This window comes from Alosa pseudoharengus, unplaced genomic scaffold (assembly GCF_046254945.1).
Source record: "Alosa pseudoharengus isolate Yale_2024_CS ecotype anadromous, Long Island Sound unplaced genomic scaffold, YU_APseudo_1.1 YU_APseudo_1.1_scf_6, whole genome shotgun sequence".
In the NCBI taxonomy this organism is placed as follows: Eukaryota; Metazoa; Chordata; class Actinopteri; order Clupeiformes; family Clupeidae; genus Alosa; species Alosa pseudoharengus.
The window spans coordinates 17,061,578-17,080,389 of NW_027468848.1; the positions used below are offsets into that span (position 1 = coordinate 17,061,578).

An 18,812-nucleotide genomic window follows, 5' to 3' on the forward strand; every position below is an offset into this window, starting at 1 on the left:
TGAGCTGTAATATAATGCTACCTGACGCTACAGGTTAGCTAGCTACCTCCCTCTAGTGATGACAGTGAGTATTACCATTCCTTAAACTTACTCTTCACAATCAAAAGAATGATCAGATACACAAAACATAAGTATGCAAACAAATTTAGTTGCGTCAAAACATCACCCATGCAATATGTATGTAGTATAGTCTAAGTATTTAATTAAACATCAGTATCAGTAATCAGGGATTAAAGCAAATAAGATTTCTGTGACTGAAATTTTCAGACATTTTTGAAGCCACAATTTTTTAGGTCTACGTGATCAAAACTGTATTATACCGGGCTTTACCAAGGTGAAGTTAATTTAAGATATTCAACGGATATTAATGAATATTCAGATGTTCTGCCTCGTCTATTCACATGAACAAACATAATAAACAAGTTCAAAGTTTTTATTGGTTACAGCTTTGGAGAGACTTCTCAGAACACAAAAGACAATACATATGTTGGAATGACAATATTTTCTGGACCCAATATTCCTCCATGGGAGCTGGGGTGAGAGCGCTAAGGTGGTAAACAGTCTCCAAGCTAAGCAGCTGGTCTCCAGTGCACATACCAAAGAAAAACATAAAACATTTCTGCATGTCATTCATACATACAGAGAAAAGGCACAATTAGTAAAGCAGCACTGTCTGACAGAACGAAACTCTGCAATCTGACATGGTCCATATTAGAGCTCTGGCCTGGACGAGACAACAATAGAACATTACTCTCATAACATCTCACAACTACAACATCATTTGCCCCTCTTTAGCCCCAGATTGTTTGGATGTTACAAAGCATCGCAGAGATGAACACAGATATACACATACATTTCACATAGACTTTTTTGAAAGGTGATAAAAACCAGAGCCAACACACCATATGACTGGAGCAACAAGGCTACCAAACCATGGTGCAGTAACTCCACTCCATCATCCTGCGTCACTGACAGATAGCACTGTTGGACAGAACAGTGGCTCCATCTGTTGGCCATTTCCTCAGTCCGAGTCCTCGTCATCCAAATACTCCTCTGCGTTGCTTAGAGTGCGTGAGACGGCTGCAATGACACAATTACTTTTATGTAGGCATATCCTCTCCAGATACATACACAAGACTGCAGTAAGTGCAGTTCAATACTCTAGCTCAGTGATGGTGAAAATGGTGTGGCATACAGACAGGTAAAGTATGAATTCTGGAGATCAGATCTTATGGAGAGCTAGTGTGCAGGAGGGCTGCCGAGGTGTTGTGGACGTGGACTTACCGCTGCCCTGCTTCCTCTTCAGCAGAGAGGCACACTGAGCATTTGTGGCCATATCCAGTGCAAGTTTTTTCTCGTTGTTCACAAGGTCCGTCCTGGCATCTGGATTCAAACACACACACACACACACACACACACACACACACAAAATATTACATGTAACACCCAAGCAATGGCCGCACAGGACGGAATAGGAGAGAGTGACAGATAGACCTGAAATTAAAAAAGGCGTGAAAGACATGAATCTCACTTTTGTTGAGCAGCATCTCCACTATGTCACTGTAGCCTTTCCAAGCAGCCGCGTGCAATACTGTGTCCCCCAGCTTATTCTGCAGCACAGAGGACACACAGAACAGAATAGTTTGAGCAACGTTTTAAAACAGGGATGGGTTTCAGTCATAAGCCTCTCCCTGACTTGGCCTGTAAAGTAACACAATGTAGGAATTCTCCTTTTTGTCAATTTCTAACAGACTGGGTTCCCATTAAGTGCTAAGATGGTACACAATTTGTTTAAAAGCGATGAAAAAGGTCATCCTTCTACCCGTGATAACAACTTTACATAGTGCAATACCAGGGGTTCTGGGTGTGTATCAGTGATGTCACAGATTTCTTATTGTAAGTCGGTGTGGCATGAAAATCAGTTTTTATAAGGCAAGGTCAAAGGTCACAAGCCAAACAGTACACAAGAAACTACCAAAGCTAACCTTTGTGGGCAACACAACAGCCTTCCAGAGCATTTCACTGGGGTTACTTAGACTGAGTGGAACATAAAATTACGTAGGTTATTTTACCACCAACGAACCACAATTAACAATGGTTTTGATTGCAACCATTGATCAGAAAACAGAGAGAAGGCATTCAACCATTAATCAGAAAACAGGGAGAATAAGCCTGAAAGTTAGAGCTGAATTATGTTGGCGTATATTGGTGCTGATCCAGTGATTGTCCTGTAGGTTACATGAAGGCTTAACCAGTGTTGGGTGTAACGCGTTACAAAAGTAATGTAATTACTGTAATATATTGCTGTTTGCAGTAACGTGGTAATGTAAGGCATTACAAAAAAAATTGGGTAATATTTTACTCGGTACAAACTTCAGTAACGCGCGTTACAATGCATTTAACCCGAAATTAAGTGGTGTTTTGTTTTGATATTTGCAAACACCACGCGAGAACAACAGAGGAGAAAAAATCAGCGCAAAATAGTAGAACGTTATCTCCTGATACTGGTTGAATATGACTGCTGCAGCAGACTCGCAGGCGGACTCTATTTGCGGGATGGACATCATTATTTTCAGCTTGTCAGAGACAAGGCTATGAAGAACATAATAGTTAGTGCACTTTGTGTGCGAAACCGAAAGATCTCTCTATGCCTCGCGAAATAGCACAAGTAAATTAATGAAACATCTAAAGTAGGCTAGTGCCACGCTAATCTTTTTGATTCTTGATAAAACACAAACTATGCTGTTGTGCATGTCAGCTTTGTGCTGTGAACTTGAATTGAAGAGAATAAAGGGATAGAAATGCAGAAAAAGATTGTGTAGCCTGGCAGTGCCACCACGCGCATCACGCACTTTGCGTTGGGCACCAAAGGATAGAGGGGGCACCCAAATGTAACCAATGAATAGTAGCTTTATTGCAAACTGTGTTTCACTCTTCATCAATAACGTTTACAATGTCAAAATGCACTAACACGATGTTACATGCAAGTTTGATACCTTTTGGGTTCTCTCAATCACCACGTAGTACTAGAATTGGTGGGTCTTCAATCATTCGTTTTCCAAGAATTTAGGCTACATGAAGCACATGATATGCTGAGTCGACTGAAACGCATTCCATTCAAATAGCTAGGTGGATACCAGGCTCATAATTCACTTGTATTCGCAAAACGAAATGTGAAGCAACATGTCATTGCATACTTCCATTTCCAAAGCAATGAAGGTTGCTTAAAAAACTTAACATTGTGCATATTATTGTTAATATTGTGCTATCAATGTAACTCAAACAAATAAGGCTTGTAAACAAGAGCTGGCAAAAGGGCATTATGACAACGTAAAGATCAATGCTCTTAAAGTGACAGTGCACCATTTATAGGTAAAACAGCATTTCTTCAGAAATGAATGTTTAAAAACACACAGGTGTTTGAGTGTTTGAGTTATCATTTAAATGTCACTCACTCAAAGCCACTCACTTAGGGCACCGAAATGGCCAGCAGGCCACCATCTTGACATGTCTTTATTAAAGGAACCGTATGTAAAAAATGTATTTCAATTAATCATAAAATTGCCCTGATATGTCACTAGACATTAAGAAATCATGTTCATTTCAAATACTTATATCACTGACAACAGTAGTCTGGCCAGGATATTGTCATTTAAAAAGTGAAGTTGCAGCCCTCAACTGATGTTGATGTTGTCATGTTGTGTTTTGGCCTAATGCGCCACCCTCCACCTATCTACTAATCACAAAGTCAGTAGTGTTTTGTCATCCGGTTGCCAACTCTGCCAGTCAGAGGGGAGGGGAAGGGGATACACCGCTCTACAGTAATTTGAAAGTGATTGTAGGACCAGTTTTGGCCACAATCTTACATACAGTTCCTTTAAGCTTTGATTTACAATATAGTAGGCTCTCTATTGATTTTAATGAGTAGGCCTAGGCCTTAAAGTTACAGTATTTCTATCACAATTTACCAGACTTTGACCTTTTGTCGGTTTTTAACAAAATTCTGACTATGATTGTTCCTTGTATTGCATCATGAGCACTGCGCCTATTGCATTCTACTGTTGTTAGCCTTAAGCCTAGCTCAGTCATTATGCTAAGCCACATCTCCCTCCATTGGAAGAGCAAGCTGCATTGAGCGTAATAAACTTTAGAATGGCAAATCCATATTTCTAGATATTTTGGTGGAAATAACTTAAAAGTAATGCAATAGTAGTGTAATGCCTTACAATTCAGAGACAGTAATATTATAATGTAACAAATTACTTTGAAATGACAGTAATAAGTAATACATAATACATTATGATTTTGAAGTAACTTGCCCAACACTGGGCTTAACCAACTTTAACTGAAGCGTTCCGTTCACGTAGCGTCTGCTGGAACAATGAGCTTCAACTATAATCAATTGAACTGGCTACACCAGACGTGATAGCGGTGCTTACATTCATAACCTCCTAAAACTATTTTTAAGCGCTGCGAACGGAGCACTTCAGTTGTGAACCTAGTGTAGCACGTGTGTTCGAGTTAGAGATCTGAATTCAGTTGTGAACCTAGTGTAGGCCGTGTGTTAGAGTTAGAGATGCTTTAGTTGTGAACCTAGTGTAGCCCGTGTGTTCAGTTGTGAACCTAGTGTAGCGCGTGATCAGTTGTGAACCTAGTGTAGGCCATGTGTTCAGTTGTAAACCTAGTGTAGCACGCGTGTTCAGTTGTGAACCTAGTGTAGGCCATGTGTTCAGTTGTGAACCTAGTGTAGGCCATGTGTTCAGTTGTAAACCTAGTGTAGCACGTGTGTTCGAGTTAGAGATATGAATTCAGTTGTGAAACTAGTGTAGGCCGTGTGTTAGAGTTAGAGATGCTTTAGTTGTGAACCTAGTGTAGCATGTGTGTTAGAGTTAGAGATCTCAATTCAGTTGTAGCTGCTATGAGGAGACTGTGAAAAGTAATCAGAGAGCAGACAAACCATCCCTGTGCTCTGGGTCATCTGCCATAGTGTCACTACAGTTGTAAGAAGGTCTGACAACATCACAATGGTCTAGTCTAGAGAGGACTACCATATTGGGTGAGATTGGGTCTGTTCTTCTCAGTTTTATCAAGTCTGAAAAGACATTACAGACTAGCAACAAGACCCAAAAACATACACACGCTGAGACAAACCAAGCGTGGAATCAGCTGACAAGTTGCTGTTTCCATTACTAGTATGTAGTAAAACCACTTATTCGGTGTTTGAATGTTCACTCACCTGTTGATTCAGCTCAATGTTAGGCTGGCCCAGCAAGATTTCCACAACATCTGTACAAAGAGAGCACACACTGAACATATGTTCTTCATTTATAAGGTGCTGTTGCTGTTTTAAAGATTGGTGTGGGCCATTGTGGGTCTTTTTTCCCCAATTCCAGTTTTCCATTTCAATTAAAATTTCCACCAAACCTCATGTGCAAGCTATACAAAGCTATCTTTATCCTACATAGACTTTATTATACAAATATTTTACAATAGGGGGGAGCTTTAGCACAAGTGGCCAAAGACCAAAGAGCTCATTGTGGACTTCAGGAAGTCTAAAGCTAGCACACACCCCCATTCTCATCAACGGGACTAAAGTGGAGCGTGTCACCAGCTTCACCAGTTTCTGGGTGTCCACATCTCTCTAGACACCCAGAAACTGGTGAAGCTGGTGAACTTCTACTGCTGCACCATCGAGAGCATCCTCACCAACTGTGGCACACAGTATGGGAACTGCTCTGCCTACGACCTAAAAGCACTGCAGAGGGTGGGGAAAACTGGCCAACGAATCATCAGTTCCTCACTTCGAGGCCATCCAGGGCAAGCAATGCTTGCGTAAGGCGCGCAGCATCATCAAAGACTGTTCTCACCCCAACCACAGACTGTTCACCCCACTCCCCTCCGGGCGGCGCTACAGGTCTCTCCGCACCCAAACCAGCAGGTTCAGAGGAAGCTTCTTTCCTGCGGCTGTCACCCTACTGAACTCTAGCCCTGCACCCCGGTGACAACCAACCAACTACGCCCCTCACCGCCCCTGCCCGATGCCTCCTTGCCTGTGCCTGTTGAGGTGTCCATGATTTGGCAACCTTGACAGGGACCCAATCAATGAGCACTGACGGGGGACACCTCACTTTTATTAGTTATTTTTCCAAAATTTCCATATAATAAAGATCCTTCCTCGAGCCTTTTGGATAACTGAAACAATATGATCATGGGGGAAAATAGCACAAGAACATAGCGGTCATAGCCTATAGTGTTTAATAGATTAGCACACAGCGTTTAATAGAAAAGTTGCATAGGCTACAATACAAGTAAATAGGCTATAACAGACTCACCATTAGCAGGCCTAGGCTACAGCTGAGTGCAAAAAATCATCACTGTGTCTTTCCATTCATTTTGAAAATTTCTTGTAAGATCCTGCTCAAAAGCAAATTGCAAATAGGGCCTTCTGATAATATTGCAACATTGAACGTAGGCTATGTGATCACTCGAAATGTTCTTTAAAGTAGGCCTACAGAACTAATTCTAACACATTTACGAAGTGGCTAGGCAGATGCACCAAATGTGATGGAAAGTTTAAGAGAGAACAGGACACTCGGCATGGCATTTAGTATTTTGTGCTGATCTGACAGTCCACTTTTATTGACTGTTAGTCTACTGTTTTTGAGTTTGGAGATGTACTGTTTTGCAGCGGCAAGCTATGAATGCCGATTCCACAACTGTTGCACTTCCCAGCCAGTTGGTGTAATAGATTGCCCACTATGAATCATGACCATGCGAGGGTGCCACAGACAGAGACACAGATTTTGTGCTTTATAGATAGTAAGATAGAGGTCATCACAGTGTTTCACAGAAAGTATTTTACAGTATTTTGAAAATACAAAAATACACAACACTGAAGTATTTTGATACAAAATACAAAGGATTTTTCATCATCTCAATAAAATACAAATTACAAAATAGTACTTTGTATTTGAAACACGTATTTTAAATACATGTATTAGAAATACTGGCCATCCCTGGTTACTGCCACTACATTGCATACTAATCTCAACCACCTTCTGTAAATCAACTGTATACTACTGTCTACACTGCACTATATTTATTGTCCTGTCTATGCACCACCTGCCTATACTTTGTATATGACATTGCACTTTTCTGCTTTTTTTGCACTTCTGGTTAGACGCAAACTGCGTTTCGTTGTCTTTGTACTTGTACTCTGCACAATGACAATAAAGATAAATCTAATCTAAAAAATCTAAAACTGGCGGCATCCTATGACGACCCAGGTTCAAGCCTGGCTTGAGGTCATTTCAAAATCCTATTCCCCATCTCTCTCCAACTCATTACCTGTCTACTCTCCACTGTTCTATCAGCAAAGGCTAGAAATGCCCACTCATAACTATTTTTTGAATTCTAAAATACCGGTAAGAACTAGGGAAACCAGTGTGAAAAGGAATTTGGATGTTGAAGGCAACTTGTAATTAAGTTTAACTGTGCGTTTAAACTCTGAATTTAAACTCTGCAGAGATCCTCAGTAAAAAAAAAACATCTTAGAGTTATCTGATTTACTACAAATGTGGTGCTAACATCAGAGCAGCAAACAAAGCAAAAGCCAATGTTTCACACACATAAAAATGCCATGTGAATGTGTGTGGATGTGTATGAAAGTTTTACCTCGATGTCCTCCATGGCAGCCCCAGTAGAGGGCAGTGTTTCCTGCCTTGTCCAGTCCATTAATTCCCACCTTATTCTCCAAACACTCTCTTAGCCAGCTCAGGTTACCTGCATCAAACACCACAAAGTAGGCAAAGTAGCACTCATCCTCAGGCTCAGACACAGGCACCTGCACACACTGCTATAGACCCTTTCAAGAGAGTTCCATTATCAGCATCATAGTTGGCCCCACAAGGCTTCCGTTTTAACATTCCATATGTTATCTTAATGCAGAGGAAGTAGATTGGGAACCAAATAGAACGTTCAAGCATTGTTTTTGTTTTTATTGTTGAAAGGGTCTATAAGAGCATGGTGGCCTACTTCTTGCCTCTCTGCTACTCACCGCGCTTGGCTGCTTCGTGCATGGGGTTGTCTATGGACTCGGCCTGCTCAGCCACTGTGAAAGGAAAAGAAAAGAGAGGGACAAGCCAATCAGTTTTGTTGAGTACATAGTCTGTACAGCCGAAAGCTTAAGAGGCTTATTCCAAAAACTAAAGACATCGTGCATGCCCTGTTTTTTTAAGAATGTGGGCTATGGGCAACAGTGGGAGTCTTGGGTACTTAAGTGCTAGCGCTTGTTGCTTTCATGTTAGGCTGCACAGATGACGTTGTTCAAAAGTTTGAAATCACCCAGAGAATTACCAGTTTCCAGGAAAACTCAGTCAAAATACAGTCAAAACACTGACAAAGTAAAACACAAGTTCTGCTTAAGCTAAAAGTTACAAATTCAGCAAATTCAGCTTTCAGCAAAGAATCCACCATTTATAGCAATTACAACCTTACAGCGTTTTCTGCTTCCCCTTACTAGCTTTGCTCTTGCATGATTAGGAGCAGTGCTCTGGGTCCTTGTGCTAGGCTGAAGGTTGAGAATCCTAAGTTGAAGGATAAAATGACCTCCAATCAAACACCATAAACAAGGTATGACATGCCGATATAAAATGAAACAACTCCCTTCCTCTTTTAAGATCAATTTCATTCTAACCATCTGTCCCACCACGACCACCAACGCCCAATCATATCTGCTCCACCAATCTGTCTACTGGGTAGATCATGCCCTCCATTCTTTTGCACGTCATGATGTTTCTTCTCTCAGATCCAAACACCTCATATTATATATTTGTTGGTTTATAGCATCTTCCACCCGGTATGCGTATTCTTTTCCCCATTTTAATATTACTTGGGCCAGATATGGATATGGCTTTTTTACTTAAAATGCTTAAAGATCAGGACCTCAGAGCCTCTTCACTGTTGAATACAATGCTGATGTTTTAAGAAAGATATTTCGTAATATTTAATATTCAACCCTCATTCACACAAGAAAAGTGCTCAAAGTGATTACGACCACTTGTGACTACACACAGACATTAAATAATCCTGATAGAGAGAAATTTCATATAAGTGAAGCAAGTGAAGGTGGAAGTATAAGTTCCCCCCTAACCACTGCTCTTCTCAGAACCGTTAGTTAATTGGCTTGTTTTCACACAGTTGTGTGAGAAGAAAAATGTGTATCGTACTAGGTCGCAGGTGGAGTGATTGCTGATTCAACTTTAGCCTGTTGACTTCATTCACACATCGGACCTTATATCGTTAAATTACCACTAAAAACCACTGTTTCACCTTGTGTGTGAATGGGGCTTTAGATACTGTGTTAATGTTTTGCTGACTTTATATGATATCTATGTCATGTTCCAATTGTACAATTGTCCATTGCTGTGGGATTGATTCTTACATAATGTCCTGAACTGTTGTAACCAGGGTAGGAATTTCACGCGGCCCTTGCATTGGCCGTGAGGCCCCTTTGAAAATCAGAGGTTTACAGGCCACGGTGGCCTTGGTGCCCCCTTCTTTCAATATTCTGCTTTGCGTCCTACTAATAGCGATTTTTATTTAGCCTGTGGCCTGTCAAAATAATCTTAGCATTCACGGCGCAAATTAATTTAGTCTTTTACACAGTGGAGAAAGTGACAGCGCAAGAAAGAAAGTGCGTCCAAATTCACCCTTTTTCAGTTGAACTACTCGCGAAGTAGCCTATTCATCACACAGACATCACAAGTATCACATGAAAGAGCTTTTTCTCAGCTTTTAAACAATGTTAGCCGATAATTGCTGTGTTGAACGGTTCGCGAGAAAAGTAAATAATATAATTCAATTCAATTTAATCATACATTCTACTGAAGGTTTTGCGTCCCATGATCTCCCTACCCATTCATCTCGGTGGAATACTTTACGAACCCTTCTTTTAACACATGACAAACCATATATCAGAATAAACAGGAGACCTTACCGAACACAAAGGCGTAAAGCAGTCCCCTGTACAGTTAGACGTTCCAGAGTAATCCAGTTTTGAATTTGCAGTAAAGTTCGACATACATGGATGTCTCCAAATTTGGGCTTTTACATTGTTCCACATGATTTCATAACGGGCCAAATACAAAATAAATGTTACAAATATCGCCTAGATATTGGTAAATCAGAGGACAGCTGACTAAGAGTTTGTGAAAGTAGCCTTAATGATCACAAAATGCTAAGCATGCATCTAGGCTATTTGAGTTTCTTAAAGCTGAGCTGTGCTTAAATTGTTCAATACATGATTTCTTACATAACAGGCCAAATATAAAATAAATGTTATATATAGCCTATATATCTGTAAATATTAGATGATCAGATGATTTACAGTTCTATGTAATATGTCATGTTTCATGTTTTTGTAATGTTTCATACAGTGATGCAGGTCTACTGCAGTGGATAGGCTAAATAAAACTTTGATCATTTTTATAGCCTACTACTGTAGGCTATAGTTAACTTTGGCCTTGGTGCCCTGACATGTGGCCTTTGTGCCCCCCACCAAATATGCCCAACTGAAGGCCAAATGGCCTTGCCCCCGGAATGGTGAAATTCCAATGGTTGTAACACACTTTAGTAGTATTCCTTACTATTTCTTCATTGTTGTTTGATTTCATTATTTTTCTTTCATGTCTTGTTTTTCCATCTATTATCACTACCTTCTATAGTAGCCTAGTAGAGGCGCCTTTAAAACTTTTCAAACTATGCTTTAGGCACTGCAGGCCTTTCCTTACCTAGCTGATTTAAATATTTTGTATGACAAATGTTGGAATATACATATATTTTTATATTTATATCTATATTTATATCTGTTCTTTTCATGATGGAATTGCACTTTCACATGATAGGTCATGTGATCACTCATGGATGTATATATGGAGGTGTGTCTCCCCACTTGTTTCATGTCTGATGAAGGGCTACGGCCAGAAACGTTACACGTGGTGATATACCATTAAAAAACGCTAAGGAGCAGATTCTGGTATGCGGACTCATCATTCTTTTCCACGCATGTGCTTTTCTGTCCAGCACCCAGTACTCATCGTTTTTGGATGTGCGTGCTGTACCGTTGAACTCTCATGAACTTACTTTCTTCAACAGTCATGCAAACAATTCAATTTTTTAAACAAGATAACCTAGGTTTAACTAACATAGTGTGTCATTGGAACACAAGAGTGATGGTTGCTTAAACTGGGCCTTTTTGACACGTCTGTAGATTCAATTAGAATTCTGCTGTTTCCAGCTGTATTAGTCATCTACAGCAAACAGTGAGCACTATTAGATTCATATTACTAATCAAGACACTGCTTCTCAGGACAATTTGCAGATTTGCAGTTGGCAAAAACAAAAGTGAAGGATCTGTGTTTGTGTGTGTGTTGAATACACTCACCATAATTACTGGGTATCAGACCAGTTCTTCCCCTGCAGGTTCCCTTCCACCAATTACTGTCACTCTATCAAGGACAAATCAAAATTGCACTTTATTTCATTCAGCTGCATTTTGCCTCCATTACAAGGAACTATGTTTTCTTGAAAGCTATAAGATAAGTGTAAATTGCCCCACACCGCATACATAGAGTTCGGACTACAGTTTCTACTACATACATACTAATCTGATCTCATCAAATCAGCTTTTGATTTTGAATTTGATTAAGTGCATTGTAAAGCTGGAGATGTTAGCTACCTCGTTTAGTAAACCCAAAGGACAGAAATGCATTGTTGTCCTTAAGGAGACTATTTTCTGTGATATATTGTCTGGAAAATCTCTATCATCCTGTTATCACAGACATAAGCGTTAGAGATGTATATGTAGTAATAACATGGTTTTACTGACAAACAAATCATGATGTTAAGATGTTTAGTCTTTTAGCTATCCCTGCACCAGACTCTCCACCCTGGGTGGCAGTGCCTTGGCCCCCAAACTCTGGAACTCCCTCCCCCAACCTCTTGGGTACTCTCCTTCTCTTCCTTTCTTCAAAGCACATCTCAAGACCTTTTTGTTTAATGATCACTTCTCCTCCACACCCAACACATAGCTCCATACAGATAACTTGTTTAATGATCACTTCTCCTCCACACCCAACACATAGCTCCATACAGATAACTTGTGTAATGATCACTTCTCCTCCACACCCAACACATCTATAGCTCCATACAGATAACTTGTTTAATGATCACTTCTCCTCCACACCCAACACATCTATAGCTCCATACAGATAACTTGTTTAATGATCACTTCTCCTCCACACCCAACACATCTATAGCTCCATACAGATAACTTGTTTAATGATCACTTCTCCTCCACACCCAACACATCTATAGCTCCATACAGATAACTTGTTTAATGATCACGTCTCCTCCACACCCAACACATCTATAGCTCCATACAGATAACTTGTTTAATGATCACTTCTCCTCCACACCCAACACATCTATAGCTCCACACAGATAACTTGTCTTTGTTGTATTGTTTTTGTTTGTTTGTCTGTTGTTGTGTTTTCCTTCTACTATGCAAAGCGACCTTGGGTTTGAGAAAGGCACTATATAAAATAAACGTATTATTATAATTTTATACAAAACACTTTTATGCAACTGTACACACATGCACACATGAATAGAACTTTCAACGCACCGTGTCAGAAATGTATAATATATCCCCCTCTTCGAAGTACAACTCATCTGGCTGTAAAAGAAAATAATAACTTTAATTACATGTTTTATAAAGTATTTTATAAAAACTTTTTACATTGCCATGGCAGCACATGCAGTGGCCTCAATACAAATGCTGCAGAGCAATTGAGAATACTCACTGTTCTGGGGTCAAAGGTGAATAGGGCCCTGAACACTTTCACCTGGCCTAAAACACACACAGAGACACAGGCGCAGACACACACACACACATTATGAATTTCACCATTAATGCTTCTAATGGATGAAATAATGACCAACAGATAAGAGTAATGGCTCTGAACAGTCTCTGAATCAGCTGTGGGATACGGGTAGCTCTTTATAAAATAGCTAATATCCAATAATGCATCACATTAGGAACAGATAGTGTTAGACCACACCAGTGGTATGGAGGCCTGTTTCGAAAGCACATTAGTTTCATAATAACAAAGGTTTATGTGTACAGCATAAAACAACTCAGACAAAACCAGCAGGTCGACATTATTATTTTCGAAAGAGGGAAGTATAAAAAAGCCATTTTGCTGACATATTGCGATTGCACTTTGATTTGTGATAATATTTTTGAATGTCAAGTGTCAGTTCAATATTCACTATATTGTACATTCCTTGACTCTGAAATGGTTGTTTGCTTATCCTTGTCTTATTGGGCAAGACTAGCACTATTTCTATTTGTTTTTTACTGCTGCCTGTAGTGCTTTGAGAGAGAGAGAGAGAGAGAGAGAGAGAAAAAGAGATAGAGATAGAGATAGATAGATACTTTATTCATCCCGAGAGAAATTTTAGGCATCCAGTGCCACAACCAGTAGCATAACCATAACACAAAAAACACACATACACACATATATCTCACATACATAAAAATCCCTCACAGAAATGTAAAAAGTAAAGAGCATGTGAAGTGATTACAAAGTTCTGGTATGGCCTGACCTTGTGATGCATGCATTGACCATGAAGGTGCTATAGTAGAGTGTGTTTCAAGTTGCTACATGTTCGTTCTGTTGCCTCAGCAAGTAGCAACTGCTTGACAATAGCTTTTGCATTGTATCTTTGTTTGCTTGCTTGTTCATCACTTCTGGTAATACCAAAAGCTGAAAAAAGCTGTTGAAAGCTGTACGATTAATTGCAGTCTTTGCGGTTTGCATTAGTTAAAAAGGCAATTTCAATTAAAAATGGATTAATTCATCAGCCCTAAAAATGGATCAATTTTTCAGCCCTAGAAACCATGGCATCTTTACCATGGCACCCTAGAAACCATGGCAAATGACAATGATAACATAGTGGAGCCTTCTCTGCTGTCTGTAGGGGCTACAACGTAGACAAGCGTGAGGATGTGAGGGTTGTCATTACTCTACTGAAGTTGTAGCCTAATGTTGCTGGAGAGAGTAGCAAGCCATATAGTGGTTTTACTTGATGTCCTGTGGCAGTTCTAAATGACATACTGATTAACATAGCAATCGTAAGTAAACAGTTCTTATTAAAGACTTTAAAGTGCAATATTTTTTTTTATTTTATATCATTATTGTGTTAAATCTGTCAAAATAAATGTGTCAAGATTCCTGAAGTACAAACGGTTGTATGCCTGACCCAGACTGGTATGCAACCATAAAGTATTAAGCAGTTCATCATACCAAAACTTAAGCTCTCTTCACCTATGAACTGCACTTAACAGATACATATTATTATTTTTAATGATCACACCAAATGACTAGAGGATAGCTGGACAGCTATCACCAGCATGTAGGTTTGCATTGCAAAATTCCAAGCCACACAATGACGCAGATGTAAGAATACTAATGTGTGGTCGCAGGAAAGGTGACAGAGCCACATTTCAGCTCAAGGTCAATAATAGACAATAGATTGCATGTCTTAAACATACATATTTTTTCCCCATAATGACGTTGCACCGAGCAAAAAATATAACTTAATTATATGCTTTCATAAAGCACTTATTATGGTGCTCAAGGCACTTTATAGGCTAATGCCTCACACATTTACCCATACACGTTTCATACTGATGGCGGAGGCTGCCATGCAAGGCGTCAACCTGCGCATCAGGAGCAGTAAGGGGTTCAGTGTTTTGCTCCAGGACACATTGACACCAGGCCAGAAGGAGCCGGGACCGAACCGGCAACCTTCCCATTACTGCTCCTCCTGAGCCACTGTCACCATGAACAGGATATTCACTGGCAGTCTTTGAACAGTTGCATACATGAGGTCTGTGCACCTTGCAAAAACAAAGAAATTAAGGTAATTCATCCACTTTGTAATAAAGTCCTAAATTATAAACATTGTGCAATAATGTGCATTAGCTTGTACATAAACAGGAGTGGAGTGGTGGGAAAACACATGAAATATCATACTTTTAATTTAGCATGCTGTCTCTGAAGCCACAGCAGCCTATATTCTGATTTCTGACATAATACATACAACCATACATAAGTAGGATGTATGGTTGGGAGGTTGTCTTTGCTAAGAGTGTACATTTATCAGGTTGCATGGGTATAGCCTACATCTGAGATTCCGTTCTTAGGGTAAATAAGACAATATGGTGTGGTGTTAGACATTGTTCCCTATTGCCTAATTTTGATGCAGGTTTATTTTGGTCCAATGTACTTGAGGGATTTAGGAATTAGCTGTCTAGACTGATTTCAGAATCTCGCTATCAAAGACGGGAAAGCATCCAGCAATACATATGTATTACCTTTGTCATGCATGTGTCATTTTCAGCAGACATATCCCTTAACTTGACATCCATAATTAAGTGCTTCTATAACATCATCTCTCCTCTCACTTGTGTGAAATGAGTATTATCCATCATTTTTTACACTGTAATGCTGGCATCTATTAAAACTTGGTGCAGGCCTAAGCATCACCATCTACACACAGGCTAAAGACGAAAGATAGTTCGTCATGATGATTATCCCAACTGGACTTTTTGGGCACTGGTTATTATTAACCACTACACTACACTAAAATCTCCATACTTTCATTGTTAACATTTCATCACTTCCAATCAATCAGTTGCCTTTTCACTATGAAATAATGTTCTATACAAGGTACGGCAGACACACTGGCAAAAGTCAACACAATATAGTCTTGTATAGTGCTGCCACTAACGACTAATTTTCTAACGACTAATCTTTCGACTAATTTTTCGATTAGTCGACTAATCTAAACGACTAATTTTTTTTTAAATCAAGTGTTTGTTATTTTGTTGTGTACGTTTTATTTTGAACTCAACTAAAGGTAAAACGTAAAATATATATCCCCTACTTTTGTTAGAAGCTGTATTACTGTAAGTAAACTGTTCAAAAACATTATGTATTAAAAAAAACACACACATTTAAAATGCTACCTTCAGATCTAATGTCAGGCCTTTGATAGACTTTATTTGTATGCCAGTGTTGCCATCGACATAGACAACTTCTTTGACCTGAGGCCCAGTCATGGCATACTTTGGGGTCATAGGGCCCACCTACATGAACCCACCCCCCATCAAATTATCATTATATCACATCACAATTATTATTGTTATGCTATATTGTTATACATGCACTTCAAAGCAGCCAGTGTTTAAAGTGCTAACATTGTTCACAAAAAGTTTGAAAACATGCACATCAGGACTGCTTTACTAATGTAAAATATAATTAGAATAGTTCCATTGCTTTTGCATGGTGGCATGATAAATACTTCTCAAAACAACAGCAATTATATGGGTGTCATCGTTTTGGGATGTTTCCCTCATGCAAGCATCATATACTGGTAGGCAAATGGAAAGAATATTTACATATTTAATTATGCCACAAGCTTTTGGCCACGTTATTCAAATTTGACTATACAATACTCTAGATAGTGTATTATAGTCTGTGCTCTGTTTTTATGGAAGTTGCATAAATCCACATTGTTCTATTAAATGTAGTTTCATAATTAAATAGCTTTCCAATAGGTTGAATTGGAGATTTGCTACCAACGTTATCAAGTGGTTTCAGTTTCTCTCGCGCATTGAATGAACGCTCATACCACCATTTAATTGTATGCCTCTATGTTTGATGACACCAAATTAGCAAATAATTCCTACTGATTGCAGAAAAGTTTGTTTTCTTTTTCTGTCGGTCCGCGGTTCCTTGATCAATTGCGCAGCAAATTATCAGACGAAGCCCTGGGAATAATTTCACTCCGCGGCTCCAGACCAGCAATGTCCACGCGGCCCATAGTTTGAGAAACGCTGGACTTTGAAAGGCGACAGGAGTTGAGGACTTTGCAAATGAGCCTAACATCAGCATGTTCAAAACAAGTAGGCTACAGGCACTTTGCGCGTCTTACCACATAGGTTACTTCACTTTATCAGTTGGCTTGAACGCTAAAAAAATATGCGTCGTGACTTATTGACCATGGGAAATGACGCGCACCTTGATTGTTGATATCACGGGTGGCGGCATGTTCGGTTTAACGTTTTTTTGTATGAATGAATTACAGTAGGCCTAATGACACGCCGTTGCGTTGTCAACGTGAGACGCTTCACTTCATTTATTTCAATTTCCACAATACTATATTAGTCAGAGTCTGGACTAGCGTAACCTACTAGCTTAGCTCCCCCAACTTAGCTCTGCCTAATAATGAATTGCGCTGAAAGCAGGCAGGCACGCAGCTTTGCTGCTGGCATTAACACTTGCGTGCATAGTGGGGTTTAAAACATGACTGCCAAAGTCTTAGTAGCCTGTTTAACATCCAAAGACAGTCATTGTACTTTTCAAGAGTTAATAACATAGAGTTAATATAACATTACAGCCGTGTGAGACCAAAAATAAATAGGCGGTCAATAGTAAAACGACTCTTTGACTAAAAAAATTGCCGTCGACTAATTTTCATGGTCGATTAGGTCGACTAATCGCGGCAGCACTAGTCTTGTACAATATTTTGGAGGCTTTTAAAACGATGTGATATTGTTCACTGTATTAAACGCTTGCGCAGGCTGGTCCCAATCATAGGCCTGTATAGCATACCGTATATTCATTATGATAATACTAAAGATGAAAGGGTGTCCTAACGTCTCGTCTCATTCCCTAATTAGTAGGTTGAGTATGTATAGATCGGAAATACATTCCTCAATGTGACACAGGACCGAGAAAATGCTGAGTCTGGAAAGAAGAGGACTACCCCTGTTGCGCTTTCTTTTTCATCCTCAAGTTTACACGTTCTCAAAAATGATTGGACATTTCATCTTAGGAACACAATAGGCTATAGTTGTACTTCAATGCCATACCCACTCTCCTAGATAAAATATGTTTGCTGCAAACATGCAGAGCCCGTTTTCGTTGAACTAAACAGATTTTCAACATTGACGTAGCCCACGAGGCATGTTGCCATTTGAATTCAACACTTCGATAACTTTGCAAGATTCAGAAGCGTTTCAAATAATTACAAACAATTGATTTAACTGAATAAAATACATCTTCATAGCCAACCACATGGTAGACACAACGAAGACCTACACCTTTTGGGTTTGAACTGAAATAGGGAACTAGGTGACGCTAGTATACCATTATCTAAATCGACGGAGAATCCTGAAGTTAAAGGGTTTATTAATCAAACACCCATTACGCACACACGAGAGCCCGGTTGTAATAAACTGTTTTTAAAAATTCGCAAGCCAAGATAATCAGACATAATCAGATCCTGACAAGTCTGTCAGTATGGGTGTGTTTCCTGTAGCTGAGCAGGTCCCAACTCAACACTGTAACTCTCCGTGCTAAGTTCCCAAAGAGCGTATGCAGCCAACGCAGGTTTGGAGAGCATCGCCGGTTAAAAGTCTGATTGGTGTTAATTGCCTACCTGGTTTTGCTGGTTTGGGAGGAGGCTTTGACATGTTAGGCAGCTAAAAAGTTTAACAACTTTAGTTGATAGTTGTCTAAATTTCCGCGCTGTACTCGGGATAGGCAAAACAAGGAAGTAGACAGAAAACGAACTTCAGTCCACAAATGCGGAAAACGCGCCGCACGCATGCGCAACGGTCCTTTTCTGTCATAGCCCAAAGCATATACCCTTATAACATTTTTTACTCAAACGTAGAC

The 18,812-nt window shown here is 39.7% G+C and overlaps 1 protein-coding gene across 1 annotated transcript; it reads right to left on the reverse strand.

The window, feature by feature from the left end:
- Positions 1-880: 880 nt before the first annotated feature.
- ostf1 (osteoclast stimulating factor 1) lies at positions 881-18,728 on the reverse strand. The gene is made up of 10 exons (XM_076271075.1): positions 18,574-18,728; positions 12,864-12,910; positions 12,686-12,736; positions 11,444-11,507; positions 8,057-8,110; positions 7,675-7,782; positions 5,237-5,286; positions 1,532-1,610; positions 1,285-1,383; positions 881-1,080 (listed from the first exon to the last, which is right to left on the reverse strand). The coding sequence occupies exons 1-10, from the start codon at positions 18,605-18,607 to the stop codon at positions 1,022-1,024; spliced, it is 645 nt and encodes a 214-aa protein (XP_076127190.1). The 5' UTR covers positions 18,608-18,728; the 3' UTR covers positions 881-1,021.
- Between the last annotated feature and the right edge of the window lie 84 nt (positions 18,729-18,812).

Coding starts and splice junctions, on each gene's coding strand:
- ostf1 (XM_076271075.1), bottom strand. CDS start 18,607: ATGTCAAAGCCTCCTCCCAAACCAGCAAAACCAG. Junction 12,911..18,573: donor TCCCAAACCAGCAAAACCAG/GTAGGCAATTAA, acceptor TGTGTGTTTTAG/GCCAGGTGAAAGTGTTCAGG. Junction 1,384..1,531: donor GGAGATGCTGCTCAACAAAA/GTGAGATTCATG, acceptor GTTTGAATCCAG/ATGCCAGGACGGACCTTGTG.